The sequence below is a fragment of the Malaclemys terrapin genome, chromosome 3, assembly GCF_027887155.1.
Source record: "Malaclemys terrapin pileata isolate rMalTer1 chromosome 3, rMalTer1.hap1, whole genome shotgun sequence".
NCBI classification, from domain to species: domain Eukaryota; kingdom Metazoa; phylum Chordata; order Testudines; family Emydidae; genus Malaclemys; species Malaclemys terrapin.
Genome location: NC_071507.1, coordinates 96519761 through 96544304, shown reverse-complemented (window position 1 = coordinate 96544304; position 24544 = coordinate 96519761). Strand labels below are relative to the sequence as shown.

Here is a 24544-nt window from a genome sequence, read left to right as displayed (position 1 = left end):
GAAAAAAGCTATGTATGTAGAACTCCCACTGGAGTCAATGGCAGTTTTACATAAAAACTGATGGAAGGATATGGCCCCATATTTGTAATATGATGAACATTATAATAGAAAACTGGACATACACTATAAGATACATTTATGCCAAGCTACTTATTAATCTTAACCTCTCTTTAGTCCTTAATAGATTTTTAAAAACATTTTCTACCCAAGTCTCCTGCCCAAATACAATCACAAAGAGTAATCTTAGTTATCCCTTTGCAACCCTGAGAAATAATTTACACTTATGCTAACAAAAAAAGTCAAATAAAATAAACATCTAGGGTTGTCTATTCACATGTGTTGATTCCCCTGCCCCGCCCCCCGGCATCTTTTCACATATTAGTGGTAATCAATTAATGACACCTAGTGGAAGATAACTGAACTGCATCCTTAGACATGCAAACACTCTATGCTTTTTATTTTATTTTTTTGGCTTGTTATCATATGCCCAATGATAGCTCATATTTTTTTCTTTAGAAATATATTAACACAAGAAAAGTCTTGGGATATTGACTTTGCTATTTAAACAGTAATAAAATATTAATTTTTGGTGGCACTTTTTGTCTCGAGGGCAGATGACATCCAATAATACATTTAAAAAATAAATTGGGTCAGAAATTTCTTAGAGGGAGCAGTGTTGATACTTGTTTTTCATGGCACACAATAAATTTTCTCCTCTTAACAAACTAGTAGTTTTCCAATTTAACTTTTTTGGCGTTGTTGTTGTTGTTATAGCTACTCTCAAGATTCCAGAAAGTATTCACATTCAAATGAACATATATTTAGAATCCCCAAATTATGTTTAAGATTTTGAACACAGCAGATGTGGTTGGTAGTAGGAGGAGCTGTTAGAGAACTAGTTACAGCTCCCTGATCCTGATGCCAGTTTTGTGCTGGTCCCAGCAGAGGTCCCATAAGGGTCTGTCTGCCAAGTCAAATCTAGCCAAAGTGCTACATGTTCTCAACATACCTGATTATACCAGCCCCTCTAGTGGGTATGCCAGCTTCACACCTGCCGGTATTTCCTCATACTAGAAAGATACCCAGCTAATACAATGTAGCCATTTACTGCTCCCTTGGCACTGCTGGAATGGTGGGTGGCAAGGGGAATTGTGGTAGAACCTGTACAGTGAACACCAGCAGTTGTTACTTGCTACCTGGAAAATTTATTTTACTAAACTTGGAAGAGTAAAATGCCAGTCCAGTATAATGCATAGTGTGTGGAACCATCTATACCAGTGGTTCTCAAACTTTTGCATTGGTGACCCCTTTCACACAGCAAGTCTCTGAGTGTGACACCCCCCCCCCCCCTTATAAATTAAAAATACCTTTTTTTATATTTAACACTATTATAAATTCTGGAGGCAAAGTGGGGTTTGGGGGTGAAAGCTGACAGCTCACAATCCCCCCCCCCCCGTAATACTTGCGACTCTCTGAGGGATCATGACCCCCAGTTTGAGAACCCCTGATCTACACTGTATATAAAGTGACCAAAGAAAAATTGCTTATAATGTTTATTGGTAGAAATAAATTTTAATTTTTGAGCTCCTGTCTGTGTCATGTGACGGTATTTAGTATATTTGTATTATGTGACCTGGTTTTGCACAATTTATATCTTTCAGGCCAAGCAGGCAATTCTAGAAATGGATGCCATACGTAAGTTTTTCTCTTTCACTGTATAATTTTTTCAACCATTCATCTTTAGCTACATATTCTCTAATTTCAGAGTAGCAGCCGTGTTAGTCTGTATCCGCAAAAAGAACAGGAGTACTTGGGGCACCTTAGAGACTAACAAATTTATTAGAGCATAAGCTTTCGTGGACTACAGCCCACTTCTTCGGAGGCCTGGCCTCTCAGAGTTGGTAAGACAACTCCCACCTGTTCATGCTCTCTGTATGTGTGTGTATATATATCTCCTCAATATTTATTCCACTCTATATGCATCCGAAGAAGTGGGCTGTAGTCCACGAAAGCTTATGCTCTAATAAATGTGTTAGTCTCTAAGGTGCCCCAAGTACTCCTGTTCTTTTTACATATTCTCTAGATTTCATCTAAAATACAAGAAACCTGTGCGTATGTTCTTTAAAATAAGGCTTGATCCTGTGCAGATCAGTGGGAGTTGAGGCCACTCAGCAACCAACAGGATGTGGCTGATAGTAAACGGGAAGGTTAGGTCAGACCACTGATAGACCGCTCCATCTGGCTCTTTCTTATTCTGAACAGAGACAGGGTGTGGTTAGTCAGCTGCCTCTGCAATATTATCTCCTCCTGGCCAGGACCCATTGAAAAGCTGAGAATAAGTTAAATGCAGTTTGAGGCTTTAACACTTCTCTGTCTCTTCTGCATGCTGGCAAACCTACGAAAGCAGGCATCATGGGGGAGCTGCCAACTAGGGATTCTCTGGTAATATAGAAGTCTGGAGTCCAGACAGAGCCACCAGGGCGGCAAAAGGCTTTCTCATGGATGGGCTTGCCCTCTTGCAATCTAGGAGGATATGAGGGTAGAATTATATTCTATATATATACAGGATATTCCATAGGAGGCAATAGCACCCAAAGAACCACCCCAAGAAAACCCCATAATGGGACCCTGGCAGAGTTTCCCTTTCCTCCAGAGTTCTCTGCCATGAATATTTTTGAGGGGTGTGTGTGCATGCGTGTGTCCGTCCAATGCCAGAGTTAGCAATATCTAAGGCTAACATTACCTAACATTCTAAGACAAGCCCAACCCCCACCTTACCCTGTCTTTATCTCCCTCACTTTCTGCTTTTACTAATGATATGTTCAGATCAGCTCTCCCTGTCCCCTATGTTATTAGAAATCTCTGGTAAGTTAGCAAAATTCATTCCAATTATAGATTTAAACACAATATAGCTAAATGCCCAATAAGCCTTGGAGCAGAGCAGACTAATATTTTTTTGTGTGGGAAATGGGACAAGAGGGCACTGACTGTGACTGTAGTACACACATCCAGATTAAGTTAGACACAGTAATTGTGCAACAATATTGCTGTGTTTGCAATCCATTGGTAAAGTGGTATTAAATATGTAATGTTTTTTCAGTTGCTAATTGACAACACTACAACAATTACCATTATCAGTTATTAGTTGTCCAGCTCTGACAAAGTATGTTCCACAATATAAGACACAAAAGGAAGATAAACCCTTCCCAAAAGTGCTGATGTGACACATCAAATAATATGTAATGTTTATTGATGCCTCTGATTATTTTATAGATCATCCAGGATTCCACTATACTCCGGAGGGAGAAATGAAAGCATCATATAATTCTAAAGAAGGTCTTACCCCACGGAGGGTGAGAAGGAAGTCAGGTGATTAAAATGTGTACTGTCAAAGAAAGCTAAAGGAAAATGTATTGTAATTTTTTCAAATTATACATAGCAAGGGGGCAAAGATTGAGTTACTGTAAGAGGCATTATGTGAAAAGAAAACACCCTCCGCTGATTGCTGTTTTAAAACTGAAATGTATTGCCTCCTACAGATTGTCATGTTTGTTTGCAATCAGTACGTAACTCCTAATCTAAAATTCTCCCAATTGAAATAAAAGGATCAGTAGAGCTGGCCAGAAAACACCATCCATCCCATCGGAAATTCTGAGTTTTGGAGATTTTGTTTAATTCTGAATCAGAACAAAACGTCAAATCTCAGAATTTCTGGCAAAAGGGAATATTCCATGATGGAAAAATACCGGTGCTGCTGCTACCTGTTCCAGGTCTCTGTCCGGCAGCGCTACTCCTGGGCTAACAACAGCAGGGGGCATGTTACTGAGGAGGAACCAGGAGGCTGGCTGGCTGCTGAGGAGTTGGGAACCCAGGCTTCTGTGGAGCTAGGCAGGCAAGCTGGCAGGTTTCAAAACCTGGCTGGCAGGCAGGTTTCCATGGCAAAACCTACCTTGTTTCTGTAGTAATTGAACATTCCCACTGAATGGCATTTTCTGATAGAAAAACGGCTCATTGGAAAATTTCCAGTTTGTTCTACTTATCAATTTTTCTCTTTGAAACTCAAAACACATGCACAATAAACTCAAAACACATACAGGTACACTCAAATACATAATGAAGTGTGTGAGTTTTTGTTTTTTTGTTTTGTCTTTCCTCACAAGCTACTAGCCTAGTTTAAGATGTTTTGGGAGAATGATGAGGAGAAAGTTCTGTGGTTTATAAGACACAAGACTGGGAGCCAGAAGACCTGGGTTCCATTCCTGACTGTACCATAATAACCTTAAGCTTGTCACTTAATCTCATACAGTGGGGTTTAATACCGCTCATTTTACACAGATATTGTAAAAGTTAATTAATGTTTGAGAGGTAACTTGAGATTCTTAGAAAGTATTATAGAAAGACACAATATTATTTCTATCTACTGAGTAGAAAAGTAGCAATGTGCTGAAAACCTGGGGTGGCTCTATGTATTTTGCCGCCCCAAGCACGGCAGTCAGGCAGCTTTCAGCGGCGCACCTACGGGAGGTCCGCTGGTAACGCCAATTCAGCGGCATGCCCGCGGGAGGTCTGCCGGTCCCACGCCTTCGGCGTACCCGCCACCAAATTGCTGCTGAAGCCGCGAGACCGGCAGACCTCCTGCAGGCATGCCGCCGAAGGCTGCCTAACTGCCTTCCTCACGGCGACCGGCAGGCCGCCCCGCACGGCTTGCTGCCCCAGGCATGCGCTTGGTGCGCTGGTGCCTGGAGCCGCCCCTGCCAAAAACTGAACTAAATAAAATTTCAAAAAAAAAAAAAAAAAATGTAACTTGAGCTTTTTCAGTGCCTAGTATATTTGGAAGAGATAGACGGCCCTTTTGAGGGTGTGTGTGTGTGTGTGTGTGTGTGTGTGTGTGTGAGAGAGAGAGAGAGAGACATTACATACAGCTAAGTTTTTTTCGTGAGGTGACGGGGGGCTTCAAATGAAGCTGCATATTTCCACATCTAGGATGCATATTGCCACGTGTCATGGCAAAGTGAGATTTTAAAGCCATAGTAAATCACTCATGGATTGGGTAGAGAAAAAATATAGGCATCTTTTGACAGGTTGTTTCAATAGTCTTGTGGTATATGTGCCATTTGATTTTATTACGTTAACATAAAATCCAAACTGCATACTTTAAAACAATGGATGTTTGTGGGTGCGTATTTATTTATTTATTTATGCATATATAAGAAAGTCAAGTACTTTATGTAGCACTGACATGCTTATTTTTTTTAAAGGTGAATAATTAATACCTTGGAACCTCTTTCTAATAGAGCAGTAAATCTCCAGCAATTTAGACCTATTTTCAAAAGTGGAGGCCTCAAATTAGGCTCCTAAGTACAAATTTAGGCACCTAAACAAGTAGCTTGATTTTTTAGAAATGCTAAGCAACTCCCACTGATTTCAAACACGTACATTGACTTCAGTTGTGTGCTCAGTACTTATGCAAACCAAGCTAGTTACTAAGGGACAGGATTTTCAAAATCACCTATGTGATTTAGGAGCACAAGTCCCATTATCTAATCCAAGGTCCCTATGTAGGGACTCAGGAGCTTAAATTTTGGCATCTATTTTTTAAAATGTTGGCTAAAATACCAGTAACTTTCTTTGGAACACTGTAGTTAACTATGTTTATCCTTTTCAGAACCTTCATCTAGAGTCCATAAAGTTATGAAGCCAAGCGGTAAGTTATATTGTATCTAATAGTATATGCTATTAACAATAAAAAATCAACACGCTAAGTAGTACATACCATAAATTAGGTAAACCAACATAATGGAATTCAGAGATGTGCTATCATCTTCTTCATGACTTTTCCCATTGTGCTTAGTTTGCAGCACATGTAGAGCTGGACCCTCAGCTTTTGTAAACTGATGTAGTTAAAGGTAATGAAGTTGCCCTGATTTACATCAGCTGACTATCTTGCCCACAGTATGCAACCTTAGCCTTGAGAAAATTGCAATGCCTGATCCTGCAAACACTGAAGCAAGTAAATAGTCCCATATACATACAGTTATTCATATGTTTGCAGGATCAGGAACTTAATTGGGATCCATCATAATATTATGCTGAGAGAGACTGATAACACAACCTCTTGGAGACAGGGTGTGAATATGCCCTTCAATAAACATCACTGTCAGGATACATTAATCACAAGCCCCACCCCCACCCCACCCCCTAAGACAAAATGGTTTGTGAACCTGCCCAGGAGTTTCTGGACTGAGTGGGCAGAGGAATTTTGTTGAGTGTTGATTTCTGTTAGAGGTGGGTGGGTTGGAGGCAGAACACACAGAAAATGAGAATACACAGACCAGAGGGAGAGGCTGCAGCAAAAAGCAAGAAGGCCAACAGTAGCCTCTGAGCATGGTGTATGACTGTGAGGGGGAAAGCTAGAGAGCTTTGGGTTTGTTGTTGGCTGAAGATGCTTGGGGGTCTAGCTACTCTTGGTTCCTCCTGCATTTGGAGAATCAGGACTTTGTACAATCCTTGCAAATAAAGATAGCATCAAAGAACATACCAGTTTCCAGCTGGAACATTCCCAGGGCCCCAAACTTTGACTGCCATTCCGGTCAAAAAGGGGCAACAATAAAATTAATATTTTTAACTGTAATTATTATTTATTTAATTTTATTTGTGGGGAAAGTAAGGCTTTAGCACTAAGCAAATTAATTCTAAATCTTAGACAACAGGATTCAGACTTGAAATATTAATGTAACATTAATAAAGTGGCACAAACTGACCCTTCTATGATTATTTATTATGCTGTACATATTTTTGTATATATTTTCAGAAATAAGTCCAGAGATGCACAAGGTATGTCCTTTTTGTATTCCATATCTCAGTAGATTCAAATAGTACATCGGGTTGTTTGAATCCAGAATACTTAATAACTATAAAACTTTCAGAATGTATTGTGTTTTATTGGTTTTAAATAGGATACATTTCGGAGACTCTCCAATAACATTATAACATTATAAAGAAGTACACATTTTATTTCAGCAATACCTAATAAATAGAACTTGATTGATACATGTCTGCATGCCTAGATTTTATGATATAGTGCCATAAATCTATAATGTAAAAATACTTTTAAAAATGCAGTTAGGATAACTAAAGTTAGGGTGACCAGATGTCCTGATTTTGGGGTCTTTTTCTTATATAGGCTCCTATTACCCCCCACCCCCGTCCTGATTTTTCACATTTGCAGTCTGATCACCCTAACTAAAGTGCTATGCAAAGATGGCATTTTTTTTTGGCAGTTCTGCTACTTGTATGCATTTCAAGTCACATGTTACATTTCTGGCAAAAATAAGCTTGTAATACACATTACTCCTGTTAGCCATGCAGAGTCAATATGGAGGAGTAAGCTCAACAAGCCAGAAAAGAGTCCATTTGCAATAAGAATGGTTAATGACATTCTAATTGAAGCAGGAAAGACTCATCTTGAGTTTCAGATCTTAGGCTGAGTTAGCAGGGCTGACACTTAGGGGAAAGAATGTTTTTACATGCAAATGGAGCACATTTTATCTGGCATCACAGTAGCATCAAACGCCATTATGCCATTTTTCCACAGTCCTTTTATAGGGTATATCATATGGTCCCTATATATCACTTGTGGAAAATTTAGTGATCAATTCAAGTTCTTTTCTTTGATGTTTCACTTAGGTACAGATGAATGCAGCAAAAACTTATGTTGTATTTTGGGGCTTTGTTTGTGATTTTTATCTTGCAGCATAAATAAATGTTGATCATGGCATGTTAAAATATACAACATAAATGAGATACTTAAATTAGTTTTAATTTTTTTTTTTTTAAGCGGAGCAGTATTGAAGGAGCCCTGCTTTCTCAGGCTGCCAAACAGGGATCAAGTGAAGCCCTGCTCAGTTCTAGGAAAAAAGGTTCATTGAATCTAAGTGGGCTTGTGAATGAATTTCAAGGGTCCATTGAACCAGCCTACAGCAGTGATCAAGATGAAAATCTCCACCCATGTGCTACAGAACAGATAGATGCTGATGATGAGGAAGAGTGTGAACAGGTAATCTCTTTGCTTTCTGTGGAGGGAGAGGGGCTTAAATTTATTCACAAAACTATCATGTGGCAGAGTAAATGTTGTACTAATGCCCATTTAAAGGTGTAGATATATTGCTTATAATTGCTGCTGCTTCTGAGTATTGTTCCTTAAGCCATGGGATGTATCCCAAATATTCATTGAGCTTTGGTGGTAGAGTTTTAGGAGTTTCAATTTTGGAACACTGTAACCATAACGACAGCAACATCCAAAATAAGCATTTGCATTTAGACATCATCAATCTGTTGTAATCCAAGAGAGGAAGGAACTGAGTTCTTTCTGGACTACACTCTGGGGGTGAAATTCACCTCTGTGCAGAGGATCAGGGCACTTACACCTACAGAAAGCATTTGTTTTTACTCAGTCTTTTCTACTCCTCCGGATTGCCTTTGATGTAAATGTTGCTATTTTTACTCATTGTACAGAGCTATCTTCTTATTGCTCTGGTACTTGTCACTGTATGAGCTTAACTATACTGTAAAAGAAGGTGATTGGCTATCATTACGGTCATTGTACAGATGGTACCCTTTCCACTCTATGGGATATCTTCATGCATGTGCAGCTGTTCTGAATGACTGTAGGCCCCAGTTTTTAAATATGGACATATTAACAAGGTGTCCAAATCCCACACTTGGTTGCTCTAATCTATGCTAGGGAACATAAATACCTATCCCATAGTCCTAAATACCAATTTAAGTGGCCAGATATGTGATTTGGAGATACGTCTAGGCACTCACGGTTTTAAATTGAGCTACTCATCATTACATAAAGCACTTTGCAATGGGGCACACAAGCCCCTGTGCATGGAAGGAAGGGGTTAATGGGCTGCTGAAGGCCCAGTTAGCCCAAACTGAGCCACCTGAGCTTGGAGACGGGTTTCCAGGGAGAGGCTTGGAGGGAGCAGGCAGAGAGAGAGAGAGACATAAGGCTCTCACTGTAAGGGTATGTCTACACTACCCGCCGGATCGGCGGGCAGCGATTGATCCAGCGGGGGTTGATTTATCGCGTCTAATCTAGACGTGATGAATCGATCCTCAAGCGCTCTCCCGTTGACTCCTGTACTCCACTGCCACAAGACGCACAGGTAGAATCAACGGAGGAGCGGCAGCAGTTGACTCACCACAGTGAAGACACTGTGGTGAGTAGGTCTAAGCACATCGACTTCAGCTACATTATTCACGTAGCTGAAGTTGAGTAACTTAGATCGATCCCCCCTCCTAGTGTAGACCAGGCCTCAGAGAGAAGGCTGGCTAGAGCCAGGGGCTAGGGTGGATCTTCTGGAAGAAAGGGAAGAGTTTATTTCGTATTTGCTTTGAGTGCCCAGCAGGGATAGATCTATAAGCGACCTAGCTAGAGGGCTAAGTTCTACAACCCAGAAAGGTGTTGGGGGCTGGGTGGAGCAGGGAAGAGCAGCTAGGAAACTAATGCTGAGTGGTGGTTGTGCTGCAAGGGGTGCTCTGGTAAGGACATGACAGAGTCCACTCTGAAAACTCTTCCCAGAACTTGCTGCCTGCCATGCCATGGTAACCTGCATTGCTCTGAGAATTTTATTATGAATTCTGGAGGCAAGCAAAATCCTGCATTGAATGTGGTCTCTGATATCTAGCAACACAAAAGGGTTAGCACAAGAAAATGTCTCTTCCACTGCAAATTCTGATTTAGTTGCTTCATGTTGAACTCGGCATTTCTGGGATTTGGCTGTGACTAAATACTCTGCTGTTCGAAGAACTGTAGATCATAATATATCCATTCTTTTTTTTTAATCACAGGGCACACAACAAAATTCACAGCAAAAACCAAAAGGAGGTAGAAAAAGACTTAATAGCCAAGCTGCTGAAAATGTTGAAAAACGAAGAAGTGTTAATCTCAACAAATGTGAAATGCAGGTATTTAAAACGAAATGTGTCAGGCCTGATTCTCTTATTTTGTTACATCTCTGTATATCATAGCTATGTCATAGGCATCTATATGTATCTTTCTAAATGGACATATGTAGATAAAAATAAAATTGCCATGATATCTAAGTAATGTCTTACGCTCAGAAATGCTTTCCCTAAAGCATAAATAAACATTAAAAGAGTAAGAAGTAAAATCTGTAAAAATAATGATCCAACAAACTGCAATTAGACATCTGTATCTGCAAGTATTTCACAATATGTGATCTTAAAAGCAAATGAACGTTTACTTAATTTTATTAGTGTTCCTTTACATTAAAACGATCACTCTAAAGTGCTATTTTGTATGCACTAGTTTTACGTTATTTAATTTAAATTTTAATCATATTGTCTAAAAATAAATACTATACATTTTAGTGCAGAATCTTCTATCTGATTATGATGATTACTAGATACACCCCCTAATCTGATGCTATTACAAAATAGCTTGATGTAATATTGGGAGGCTGAACACCTGGTAGATAATACTGTACTTTCTTTTAAAGGACTCAATCCTGCAAGGTAATGAGCATCAAACTCCCATGAAAGGCCTGATTCAGCAAAGCACTAAAGTATATTCTTAATTCTTCAAGCATAACGTCAGTGGGAGCTTAGGGTGTGCAGCATCTCTCAGGGTATTAAGTAACATGCAGGATCAAGTCCATGCAGCTTTAGAACATCCTTGGAATACTTTGCAAAGTTTTGGCCACCTCTTAAAAATGAAGTCATTGATATTTTGGAAAAAATCCAATGAAGAGTCATAAAATGATGAAAGTATTCAAGGAAAAAGTTTGCCTTCTGTAGTGAACTGTGATTAACTTATATTATAATAATTATATTATATTATATATTCAAGGCTATGCCCTGTGATGTGAATTTAGGGGACCCCAATACATATTGCTTAGGGGAAAAGATGACTAACGGGATCAGTCTTACCTGCTTATTGCCACCCCATTGTAGTCCTCCTATATGTAGGGGGGATGAGTCATACTTTTATATTCAACTGCTTGATAGTGGAAAGGATTGGGGGTGGTGGCAAAGTTTTACACATCCACCTCGGTTTGCAAGGGGTAATAAGGGGTCTGAAACAATGGAGCCAGATCGTTCTACATTCCTCTGCCAGGCTCCACACTGCACAGCATTAGGGTCAAGGTTATAGTCCTCCGTATCAAGGACATTCCTGCATTACTGCAGAGAGAGAGACTAACAAAACTGTGTATTTCAAATCTCCACAGAGCTCCAAAGATCCTTCAGATGAAGAATCTACCCAGGTGAATACAGACCTTTCCTTTTCCTGTTCTGCTAGGCAGCCATCTAGACAGTTTAGCACACCGCAGAACAACTCACTAATCATGGATATCCTGGGGGGAACTACCACTGTGAGAAACATCTGGACTGACCATCAGATCAGACAAGCCTTGTTTCCCAGTAGACGGCCACCTCAGGAGAATGAAGACGATGAAGATGATTATCAGATGTTTGTACCATCGGTATCTACGTCCAATTCAAGTTCAATTGTGTGTGAAGAGAGGGGCGCTTCAGGTCGTCCATGCAGTTGGCATGTGGGATTAATTAATCAAAATGACATCTCCGGCTCCAGTCATCATAGGATTGTTAGACGGGCCAGTAGTGCTGGTGAAAGTAACTCTTGCCCAAATAATGCAAGACATAGAGGCAATGACTTTGTCCAGTACAGTTCCCGAAGGGAAGTGAAAAGTAGTTCTACAACTGATGTGGGCAATATCAATCCTTACCCAGAATCTTCAGAAGAGTTGACCATTGATGATATAGAGCATGTCTATGATAATATAAGTTATGAAGATTTAAAACTGATGGGTCTGACTAGAAGGGAAGAGTCTGGTCATGGTCCCCAAAGATCTGCTAGGGACTCTCTCTACAAAAGCCCAAACAAAAGCAGGTTGGTGGAAGCAGCCTCTGAAAAAAGGCAGGCAAATCAAAATAGGACCTCCATTCTTGCTAGTAAAGATGAAATCCTAGTCAGAAGAGAGGCACCAACTTTAAGTTCACATGAGCTCAGGATTGTTGAGGAGAACATCTATGACACAATAGTGCTTCCAGAACCACCACTATTGAATTTCAAATGCAACCGTCTTAAATGCTCTAAAAGGAGGAGTTTTTTGGGCCTGGAAACAGACTTTGCATGTTGTGATAATCTAAGGCAGTTTGTTTCTGAAGAGAGTCTCCAGTTCAGTGAAGATGAAAGTCCATACCATCATGTTCCTTTAGATAATGACTATTTGAGCTTACTAGATAGTTCCTCCAACTCTGATTCACTCTCCCACAAGTCTGCAGCCGATAAACTATCTGAAGAAGTAGATGAGATCTGGAATGACCTGGAGAATTACATCAAGAAGAATGAAGAAAAGACAAGAGACCACGTCCTGGCAGCCTTTCCTGTTTGTAAAGATGATATGCAGGAAAGACTCCATGTTGGAAGTACTCCTGAACTGAGTAAAGATGTGGAATATTCACTTTCCACACACTCATTGCCAGAAACGCCTGTTTTCCCTAAAACTTTGAAACACAGGGTAGCCAGATTAAGTGAGGCCAGTCTCAGATTTGATGAAGCAACATCATCAAAAGATAATTCATTTCTGAGTCTTAACAGATCTTCCTTCTCCAGTGAGTTGCCTTTTATAGACAGCCCTTATGAATCTGCCAATAGTGTTCTATCCAATGCACATACAGAGAGCACTGACAATGAAATGGATATTGTGGATAAAACAAAAAACAGAGTCTTTATGATGGCAAGGCAATACAGTCAAAAAATTAAGAAGGCCAATCAGCTTTTGAAGGTAAAAAGTCCAGAGCAGGAACAGCCATCCAGCCAGCAACAGAAACTGAGGCACAAAGATCTTGCGGCAATTTTGGAGGAGAAGAAACAAGGTGGTCCTGCCATTGGTATGTTAAAAATATTGTCCTTCTCAACCTCTCTCCCAACCCCCTCCTTCCCCAATAGATTTCTTTAATAACTTTTTGGTGAAATGTATGTATTGATTTAAAATGCTATAACCCTGGTCACCTCTTGATCCACCAGTTGGATGATGATGACAGTATTACCTTTAATGTGTTACCACTGAGATTAAATTGAGTTCTTTATGTAACATTAGTGCAAAAAGGATATAAATGCAATTCTATATTAAGAGCAAAATCTTGCCATTCGTTGATAGAAGAGAAGAGGAAAGAATGGAGCAATGTCAGCCATCTTGCTTTCACAGAACAGGTCGGTTCAGGATAGCCTGGGAATAGAAGTGTGATCCTGGGCACTCTTTGGCCTTTTATAAAAAAAAAAAGTTGTTTTCTTGCTTAGGGTGGTCTGCAGGTTTCAGCTGAGAAGGGGGGCCTAGTCACTCCTTCTCTGTGCCCCCTTGAGCCATAGAATGCTATCCATCACAGAAGCCAGGTCCAGCTCCTTTATCGAAACTTCCTGTTTGTTGCTTGCAAGCATGGGTTTGGGGTCATGGAAGGAAAAAGTCTCGGTCTTTACCCCTTTCTAGAGCACCTGCACTGCACAGAGCAGGGTAGAACAACAGAAGTTTCCTGTGAGAAATTTTTCCATGGACGATTTTAAAATAAGTTGGGGACTTGGATTCAGCAAACTCCCAGTCACCAGAGTTTGTGCATCTCACTATATCTATAGAATTTAAAAAAATAGAAATATCTTATTTATCATATCTGATGCAGTTTTCAGGATGCTCCTAAAGATCAGATTTTTTACCAGCAAAAAATATCCACCAAATACAATAGTATGTTCTGTGTTCCATTATGTTGCATTGTGTGACATGGAATCAGTCAGTGGTGATGTTGCATCAGAACGATATACTGTTGAAAAACATGTGAGAACAGCAAAGTGGGAGAGCCCCTAGCAAGTGGGAGAGCCCCAAAGTTCGGGGTTGGGATAAACATCCCAAGATGCAGATGTTTAATTAAATCTGAGTTTCCCGGCACACTGCATGACCCTGTGCCCCATAGCTATCCCTTCCCTTGGTAACTTCTGGGGGGAGCCCCAAGGTCTGTTCCCCTGGCTGGTGTGAATTGAAGGCAGCCTGTAGGCCTGCGCCCTCTGGCATCTTTCTGAAGCATGGTCCTCTCTCCTTTATTTCCAGCCCTTCCCTGGGGACATCTCCCATCTCTTTCTCTCTCTGCCACCTTTGATGGATTCCATTTCCTCCTCTTCTTCCCTCTTCCACAAATGCAGGAGTCTCCTCCCCCCCCGTCCCCCTCCACACCTGGCACCTGTGCTCTCTTTGTTGGAGGGGTTGCAGGCTGCCTCCATGCCTATGAAAGCCAGCACAGGAGCAATGAACAATTGTAGGAGAAGACTCAGCCTCTTGTTGCCCAGAAACAATAGGAGGAGGAGACTTTAGTGACCAAAGGTGAGCATTGTAGTGAAATATTCTTCCCAACCAGCCACTTAAGACAGGGCAAAAAACTGGGAGTGTTCCACCCCCAAATGGAGATGTTGCTAGTATGCCTTAGTGTTATAGTCATTTAATTTATTTATTAAAAGTTCTCAAACTGTGGTCCATGGAGCACTTGCTGGTGGTCTGCGGAGGGCTGACTAGGCACATGGTACTGGCTCTTCCTCTCCTTTCCCCAGCTGCTCAGTCGCGTTGAAATACAGCTAAAAATAGATCACTTTCCTAATGTTACTTTTCCATGTATGGACTTGCAGCCAGAGGGCTGGGATGAAAGGTGATCCATATGACTACAAATGAAAGGGGAGGTAGCCCTGCCACACTGCGTGGTTTTAAGACTGAGAATGTCTGAACTATCAAAATCAGTTGATCGAAGGAAATATATATGTGAAATTGTTTTCTTTTAAGAAGAAATAAATATTCCAGCAATTTTGAAATGGTGAACTAAAAAAGAGAACCAAACTGCTTGATATTTAGCAGTAGCAATGCTTTTAACAGTTACATAATTTATCTTTTCATAACTACAGATCATATTGATGCTGGCATCTTATTCCCAGAATGTATGGTGCATGGTTGTTCACTGTTTTGTCACAAAACATTTCACGCTTGTCAGTTTCATGTTTTAGTATAATGAATGACTGTGTACATGTCACTGATCTGAAATGTTGGAGTCTAGAATTGCATTGTTTTGTGGACTGTAAGGCTGAAAAATGTTGATGTTTACAATGGTCAAAGACAAAGATTTAAAAGAGTTAGTTTGTCTGAAACTTTAATTTTCATATAACTTGTGTTTTACACTGTTGTTAATTTTGACTAGTTAAATATTTCTCTTCTCCAGGTGCCAGAATTGCTGAATATTCCCAGCTTTATGACCAGATTGTTTTTAGAGAGACTTCACCCAAAATGCAAAAGGATACATGGGCCACTCTTCAGAAACCATCAGCTTTAAGGTATTCATCCCCAGTGTCAATATCTCCTTCTCATTCTCAGTTAGCTAGTGAACGCTTAAGGGCAGAGGACTGGCTTTTGCATTCTACATACAGTAATGGAGAACTAGCTGATTTCTCTCCCTGGCCCGAAGTCCACGATCTGAAGTCAAAGAGCTCCTCTGTAGAGAGCGGTACAAAAAGCAATTCAAAACAATTGCCATCAGCTTGCTCAGTGCCTTCTCTTCAGATTTCTACACATCTGCATGTCCCAGCACAAAGGTGGAGTGCTATTATTAGTCAGCCTAACAAAGAGAATTTACACCAAGATCACATTTATAACTCACTAGGAAAGAAAGCAAATCATACAAAATCACAAGCGTACAGCAGGTCACAGTCCTCTTCCTCAATTGTGGTCAACCGGTCTGAGGAATCAATAACTTACCTAAATGAAATGGACAAGAAACAGCTGTACTCAAATAGAAACTTTAGATCTGACAGCCAGGAGTCTGTGCCAAATGCTGCTTCAGGATTCACAGTATGTGATGTGATGAAGCAGTTCCCTGAAAACTGTTCAGAGATGATTCTTCAAGACTCTCAAAAAGTTCTGAGAGTGAACAAGAACTTGCCACTAAATGCACAAATAGCTACGCAGAACTATTTTTCCAATTTCAAAGATACTGCAGAAGGAGAAGAGGATGATGACGACTATGTTGAAATAAAGTCTGAAGATGAGGGGTCTGACTTAGAGACTTTCCAGAACCAAACAAAGAAATCAGACCCAAAGATAAACAATGTAGACTCTGCTTCTTCTGAGACTCTCTGTAGCAAAAGCATGTCTTGTACTCCTGCAAAACCAGTGAATAGCAAACTTGCCCTTACCCCGTACCTGACTGCATACAATGATTCAGATAAACTGAATGACTACCTGTGGAGTGTTCCATCTCCTAATCAGCAGAATATTGTCCAGTCTTTAAGGGAGAAGTTTCAGTGTCTTAGCTCAAGTAGTTTTGCTTGACACTTTCAATAATTTCTAATTGTACTGCCTTAACATGTCAGAGTATACATTTAGTACAACCAATACTGGCATCCTGTATTTTAATAATGAGTAGACATCAAGCACTGTATCACAGTAATATTAGGAAATGTAGATGTGCAATGTACTTTTTTTACAGTACAGAAAGTTAAAGTGGCCAGGTGTGCACCGTCTGGGATTAAGATCTACTTGTATCTTTATAATGCAGACTGATTTCTCCTAATCTGTCTCATTTAACTTTGCATATATTTTACATCTCCCTTCTTTCTCTTGTCTCTCCATGTGGAAATCTTAGTATTCACTGTTGGAAGGTAGCCAGTGCTGAGTCCAAAAATGCATGTACAATTACTGTAATTGCACATGTGAGTGCTCAGTTGAGCATCTAGCCATCTGACTATGCAAATACCAGATTTCTGAGCACACTTGGGGGAATTGCACCAACAAACTCGGTGTGCAATTGCACATACATTTTTGCACATGATCTTTTGAAAATCAGGCTCCAGGTCTGTGGGACCAATGCATAAAACACAATATATACAACTACTATAGAAAATAGAATTATTACATTTTAAATAAATTTGCTTGTGAATGGTACCAGATTGATAACTCTGGTGTCTAAAGACATTATCCTTACTATCGCTCCATAACAGCTAAAGAACAGGCAACGGCATCTTCCCCTGTACCAGCCTGGCATAGTGCCTCAGTCCTGTTCTGGAGATTATTAGCTTTAGGAAATGAGAGGGTAATTCAGTTTCTGGGCCAATTCAATGTTTGGGCTTGTGGAGACTGCAAATGCCTATTGTGATTGTGGTGTTTATAACATGGACACCTTTCTATTAAGAACAAGACCATCAGTAGCAGATAAATGTAAGTTGTAGGTGAAAGCTCTTGGCTTTTCTAGTATTTGTAAGATGGCGGGTTCCTTTGGCTACATTTATAGGTCTTGTCATTCAATACCAAATGCTCACGATGGGGCTTCTTGCAATCTGATCCTCTCTTCGTTCTGAACATACTGTAGTTCTCAAAATGTCCATTGTCAACCTAATTTAATGTAAAAGATAAAAAGGGTCGTGCTATCTACATTAGAAATGAGGTATCATCTTCATACACTTTGATTATTACCAATAGTGTGTGGCTGCTAAGAAGACTTTTTTTAAAGACCCTCTAAAATAGTGTATTTTTCTTTGTATGAGTAGTAACATTTCTGTCTTGAATATCAGAAAAGTTAAAGGAAGCAAAATATAATAGCAAATGTGTTTATATCAAAAGTCGTTAGCTCATATCATCTTAAGGCAAGAAATACCTTAAGGTTGAGTTGACATTGACTTTGAGGGCCTAATTCAACTCTCATTAAAGTCATAATCCTCAATTTTTGACAACATTACTTTTTGGTTAGCAGCCATCTGTGAACAAACAGGGGAATAAGTCATGTAAGACCAAAGTTCCTGTTACATACATATAAGTAAAAGGAGTTGGAAGAAAAATTGAGAGGGCATGATGCATTGGCAATTATTTTCCTAAAGAGAAAGTCTTTCAAACTTTTCACTAAAGTATCAATTTCTCTGTCAGGGAAGAATATGTAGAAAGATCTCTTTCTCTCTCACTTTCTCTCTCTTTTAAATCGGTAAGAGAGACCTGACTTAAAAATATTCTCCGATACCCTTTGTTGGTCCAGGTTTTCACTACCTTTAGAAATAAAATGACCTATACAGTGATGTTCATTTGTCATACAGACCAAAATGGAATATCTGGGATTAAATAGGGGATGAGGATGGCATCTTTACCTCTTTTAAACATTGGGAATTATGTTTATTCTAATTCCAAAATGGTGTGTTGTGTGATTTTCCGAAATCTCATTATTCATTCCTAGCTTTTCTTCCATGCCAGCAGGACAGATAATGAATGTCATCTTGTACAATTTCAGAGAACAGTCACTCCTCCCTTCACACAAAATAGGTTTTTTCCTCTCTTAATCTCCTCTCTTCTGTTCCTGGCAAGATTTATCCCATTTCCCTCTCTTTCTGGTCACATAAATCATGCAATGCTTTTATTTTTAAAGCGTCTAAAAATGCTAATGAACCATTCCTGTTCAGTTGGCGTACCTGAAAACCCTGGAGATGGCACTTTTTTAAAAGTATTAATCCTCACTAGCTGGAAAAGGAGACCAGTCTGACTTTAGCCATTAGGAATCAAATTGAGCTTCCCAGAGAGGAAAAAAATACCAGTGGAAGTACAAACATTTAAAAATCTGCCCACAATTTTGAGGTGCTGCTGATGGGAAAGCACAAACTACTTTTATGTTACTTTATCAGATTCTCTTCAGGACCTATGCAGGGGAAAGTTAGTGTAGACATTAGCTCAGAGCCCCCAGCAATGACAAGGCTGCTATGGAGGTGTGGTAGTGTGCAAGACATCTACAACCTCTAGAGTTGCCACCTCTGAGATGCAGAAAAACTGGCCACTGCCCCCACCAGCTTGATCCCCCACCTCTTCACCTTTCAGATACCCTCCCTGCACCCCACCTGTGGCCTGCCCCCATCCTGTCTGGCTGGGAAGGAAGGTGGCTCTGGGCCCTGGTCAAATCCATATGCAGGTGGGGAGGGTGGCCCCACAATAACAACCCCACTTGTCCCCTTTCTCCTATCTAGATGGAGGCTAGAGAGTCTGGTTGACCCAGAGCATGCCAGGAAGAAGGGGAAGGGAGCTAAGTCCTCCAAGGCAGGCCCAGGTCTTAAAGGGAGAGGCCTATGGGAAGTCTCTGCTGAGTATTTCCTCCCCCCTTATCCTCAGGGTGGGGGAGCAGCCCATTAAATCATTTCACTGGCAAGGCTCGTTAAAAACCGGCCAGGTGGCAACCCTAACTCCCATGTGCTGGGGCCTGCAGGAAATTTGCTCATCCCCAAAATAGGTGATGCTGGCAGAGTAAAGAGGCTTGACCAGGGCGACTGGGGGATGTGTTAATTAACACATTCTTGCTGCAGGTCTGGCTTGTAGGGTGCTCCTTTAATGCCTCTGACTGAACTTCAAGCTGCCCTTCCTGATGGGGTGAATCTCCTATATAAGAAGTGTGACCCTTGCTGGCGCACTTCCTGAATGAGCAAGAGGTGAATCTGCTCATTGTGTTTAGAAACAATGGTTCAAAAACAACACAGCTTTCTTTTCGATTCAGAATACATTCCATTCTTTTGCAAATGATTCATATTATACTGGCTTCTGTTTAGCTCCCTTTATTTTCTTTGTTGCACAGCTTTGGATTCTATTACTTGAAAACATTGTACTTAAAAGAAAGCCTAAATGTGTGTACTTTACAGCCATGGATATATCTTGTAAATCTGTTTTTGTGGTGCTTTAAATTTTTCAGAAGAAGTAGATGAAGTGATACAAAGTTAAATGTATTGTACTAAGCATGGTCTTATTAATGTTCTGTTTCCACTAATAATGCATTACTTGACTCAATTACAAAGCACAGTAGTCCACCTAATTATTTCAGAATTGTCAACTATTACTGTATAGGTTATTCTGAGATGCATCTGAAGTTGCCAGGGTATATTCAATGACTTCTGTTTTGCTGAGATGCAGATTTCAGGAGTTGCCTGTTGATTATGTTGAACTGTCTACTACACAAGTCTTTGCATTGCTAAGGAATGTGTACTTTGGAGGTTTATTTGATCATTGTACCACAAGTCCCACTTTTGTTATACACAGTCATTTTTGTTATAGTGGATGTTCAAACAGTTTTGGAACCTGCATTTAGTGAAACACAGTTGAGGAATAATGTTGTACATATTTAAGATACTGAAATTTAGTAATGCAGATATTTATTTAATATAGCTTGTAAAGTAATGTAAATATGAATAGAAATTAACATTTGTGTGTTAACTATACCATATCTAGATTTGTCTAAACTACTAGGAATTCTGTTTAAACTTCAGAAGTTAATGAAATCTCATGTAGTCAATGGAACAAAACGGAGGGGAGTTATAACAATGTGTAACTGTTTCCAGGGATCAATTTCATATGATTTTTAATTTTGGGTACTTTAAATTATTTTAGTTTGCTATTGGCAGATAGGCAGCTGAAATTGACTAAAGGCTAAGAACTGGAAACATTTTTGTTGGTAAAACAAGATTAACAGCTTTCAGCTCTTCCATGAATAAATGAGATCCGAAAAGATAGAAAAATATTTCCTAGGCTCTACTGGTAGGAAGTTTGAGTTGTGTTGGCAGCTCCTGTTACAGTTTACAAATAAATAAAATAAAATGCCCAGTAACAGGAATAAGGAAAGTCAATATCAACTGCAAAATGTCAATCCATTAGGATTAAGTGCAGTATAATTGTTTTTATGGTGATTTCCACCCAAAAAACATGTTACAAAGACATGGAAATAATGTCAAGAAAAATCCATATTGATTTAATTCAATACTTATTTGATAAAAGCATGGAGTTGGAGATACTGTACATATCTCTGCAGAAAAACATTTTTCTGCATATTTTCTCAGACTGTATTAGACTTCACTCCACCAGACTCAATTAGCTTGGTGCGAGCTTTCTTTGATGGGGGGGAGAAGAAGGGGCGAGGAATTAAGAAGAACAAGTTGTCTCACAGCAAAGGTTAAAAAGTTCATTTTCTGAACAGAACAAAGCTGATGTGAGATTGTCAGAATGTGAATTATCTGCAGCCTCAGGGCAACAAAAATGTGAATGGAATAAACATAGCAACAATTCTGTAATACAGATGGTAAAAATTGATGGTTTTGTAGCATTTGTCTCCTTCTGTTGTTGCTGTCCCATAGATGGTTTCCTCCTCCCTTTGGCAATAAACCCATCTTTTTTTAAAGCAAATTTGTTTGAAAGAGAATTTATTTTAATCCTGTAATATTGCTGGTAAAACTCTCATGTTTCTGTATTGTTTAAGCCTCTGTATTTTTTGGTAGTTCCTGCACTAGGCTAACAAAGAGTTGAAAAATGAAGTTACTTGTTCCAAGTTTAACTGTATAGTTCTTAATTTCTGCATATATATATATATATATATATATATATATATATGTAATATCTTGTTCTGTGGATAAGAGATGGAACTTGTATCGCACTTTTTAATTACTTGTTTTGTAAAGAATATGTAAAAATATATGTACATGTAGGAAACTTCTTAAGATAAGCTTTTCACCATTTTGTTGTGCTTAAAAGCTGAGTTTAAAGCATGCCAAAACTAAGAAAAGCATGTAAGTATGTACTGCTTAGGGGGAAAAAAAAGCAATAAATGCTAAATTTCTTTGCAAAAATCAAGCTGTCTGCAAAACAGCAGTGTTTAAATGAACTGTTTATAGGACAATACTATCTTGTAACAGGACTCCATCCTTCAGTATATGTATAGCCACTGACTTCTCTGCCTGTATATTACCTCCATCCCAAAATGCTGTGGAGATTGGCCAGAACTAGAACCTTGAATATAACACCTTCAGATATTGGGAGTATGGGTGAATTTGAATCCCTGGATCTAAAATCTGCCTCTCAGTTCTAATTCCAGTTTGGATGCAAAACCACAAAGGGCCTATTTTCTACTTTAAATCCAGACAAATACTTGCAAGAACAGTTCATCAGACTACCAATCGAATCAAAAAACAAAATGTACTTCATGTCGTGTTCTGTCACACAGAAGTTGATGAACTTGCTACAGCTTTGGCAAAGAGAGATGGGTCCTTTAACTCAGAGTATATCTATACTTATAGCAGCGTGTAGAGTACATACACAGCACACACGTCTACCATGGATATAAATAGCATTGTAGATGGTGAAACACTGCTTAGGCAAGTAGAGTAATGACATGCCAGAATCTTAGGATATATACTGTACACGTCTCTCTACATGCCCAAGCAATGCCTCTCATATCTATGCCACTATTTTTAACAGTGTAGTTTCCTACTGCCTCCCCACTGTAGAGAGAGGTCCTGGCAGGGGAAAGCAGCAAGGAGAGGCTCCAGTAGCTCCTCACTGCTGGAGCTTTTCCTTGACATAGGAAGCTGCTGGAGTCTTTCTCTGCCACAGGGAAAGACTCCAGCAGCTCCCCCCTACCAGAGTCTTTCCCCACTGCTTCACCTGTTTTGGAGCCTTCCACAGAAATATGGACGCAGCTGGCTTTTTACTACAGTGGGTGTAGCTACACACATGCTGCATGCCACTGCCAGTGTAGGCAAGGCCTCAGGCAATAGTGTCTCATGGTTTTAGCTCCAGAGGTCCAGGACTCTATCTCTACTGCTGACACTTTATTACACTGGTCTGGCTTTAGACTAGAACCCAAACCCTGTTTTAAACCTAATTGTGATCTGAACATCTTCTCCTTGGCCCATCTGATTTGTTAAGGTTTGCTCATCCCAGCAATTGGAGAACTCAGGTAAATGTTGTGAAGAGCAGTGGTTGAAGAAAATTTTTCATGTCCGTAACCAACAGAAGTAGGGATGAGGGGTTTGAGGTGTGGGAGGGGCTCAGGGCAGGGGCAGAGGGTTGGGGTGTGGGGCTGAGGGCTGTGGGGTAGGGCCAGGAATGAGGGGTTCAGGGTGTGGGAGGGGGCTCTGGGCTGGGGCAGAGGGTTGGGGTGTGGGAGGGGGTCGGGGCTCTGGGCTGGGGATGGGGAAGAGAGGTTTGGGGTGCAGGAATGGGCTCTGGGTTGGTGGGTGCTCAGGGCTGGGGTAGGGGATTGGGGCGGAGCTTACCTTGGGCAGCTCCTGGTCAGTGGCGCAGCAGGAGTGCTAAGGCAGGCTTCCTGCTTGCCTGGCACTGTGGACCGCCCTGTGCCCCGGAAGCAGCCGACAGCAGGTCCGGCACCTCCTTCCCCCAGCTGCCATTGGCCGGTTCCCAGCTAATGGGAGTGCGGAGCTGGTGCTCAGGGCGGGGGCAGCACCCGGAGCTCTGTGCCCTGGCCTCCCCACCCCCCGCCTAGAAGCCAGACCTGCTGCTGGCCACTTCCGGGGCACAATGTGGTGTCAGAACAGGTAGGGACTAGCCTGCCTTAGCCAGGCAGCACTGCCAACGGGATTTTTAAAAGGCCTGATCGGCGGTGCTGACCAGAGCCGCCACCACCACAACCCAGTGCCTTACATTCCGTGACCCAATACTGGGTCACGACCCACAGTTTGAAAACCACTGGTGTAGAGGAAACAGTTGATTTGACCTGACCTCCCCCAACTAGTAAAGTAGAAAGGAGAATGGGATACTTATATTTATACTGGTATTTATTGTAACATCCTAAAATAATAATGATCCTATAAAAATTACACCAAATGTTTCCTTTTTTACAAATGTCACCAGCTAGAATACAGCATAAAGGCTACCACTAATAAAATAAAAATGGAAGGAGATTTGAAAAATGGCATTGTAAAAACAAGAAATGGCAACAAGTTTGAAAACATTCAACCATCACCACAGCGGAAATGGTAATGGAATAAATTGATAAAGGGCGGGGCGGACGAATGGCCTCTTCAGTTACTACTCATCACTGCATGGTCTGGGTTGGAACCTTAAGTGTTCTTGGCTCTTCTGAAGAACAATATTTTAGCTGTAAATAGTTCATAGTTTTAGAAGCTTTAATAACATACAGATTTAGAAGTGTTGATGGTTTTAGAATTATATTAGGCTATGGGAGTACCCCCACACCGCACCCCTGTACCCCATTCAGGTAGTAGACTATGCCCAGAGCTCTGATCTTCAAATTCTGTGCCTCCTCCCTGCAATCCTTCTCAATCAGTGATGACCAGCAATGCTATCTCTACTGCCTGGGAGAGGCTCATGTTAAGGCTTGGTGCAGTATTTGTCAGTCCTTCCCTAGATGTACCCGAGAAGGACAGACACGTCACCTATGTAAATACCTCATACAGATGGCCATGAGCCCCCAATCGGACCCAGGCTGGGCAACCTCCCCGTACATCAGCATAAATCAGCAAGGTGTGTGCCTCCTGCTGCAAAGTCCAACTCCAGTGCTGGAAGATCCACCCCCCGGCAGTGGAGTAGCCAGGATCTAAGAGCAGGGGCAGCAAACATAAAAAAGGCTCCTCCTCTGGCCACGGCTGCCAGCCGTGCTGCGGGCCGCTGCACTGCGCCTCCCCCTCCCCCTGCCTCCTCCCTGG

The 24544-nt window shown here is 40.8% G+C and overlaps 1 protein-coding gene across 5 annotated transcripts in view; it reads left to right on the top strand.

The window, feature by feature from the left end:
- Window positions 1–21266, top strand: part of PLEKHG1 (pleckstrin homology and RhoGEF domain containing G1) — a 220167-nt gene extending 198901 nt beyond the window's left edge. For 4 of the 5 annotated variants that reach the window (XM_054023199.1, XM_054023197.1, XM_054023200.1 and 1 more), the window contains 8 exons: window positions 1662–1695; window positions 3274–3369; window positions 5666–5704; window positions 6812–6834; window positions 7838–8056; window positions 9859–9975; window positions 11259–12945; window positions 15301–21266. In XM_054023199.1, coding sequence (XP_053879174.1) covers window positions 1662–1695; window positions 3274–3369; window positions 5666–5704; window positions 6812–6834; window positions 7838–8056; window positions 9859–9975; window positions 11259–12945; window positions 15301–16406 — 3321 coding nt within the window. In that variant the 3' untranslated portion in view covers window positions 16407–21266. Of the gene's footprint in view, window positions 1–1661; window positions 1696–3273; window positions 3370–5665; window positions 5705–6811; window positions 6835–7837; window positions 8057–9858; window positions 9976–11258; window positions 12946–14150; window positions 14410–15300 lie in introns of those variants that run through there. The other variant, XM_054023201.1, reaches the window with a different exon arrangement.
- Window positions 21267–24544: the final 3278 nt, after the last annotated feature.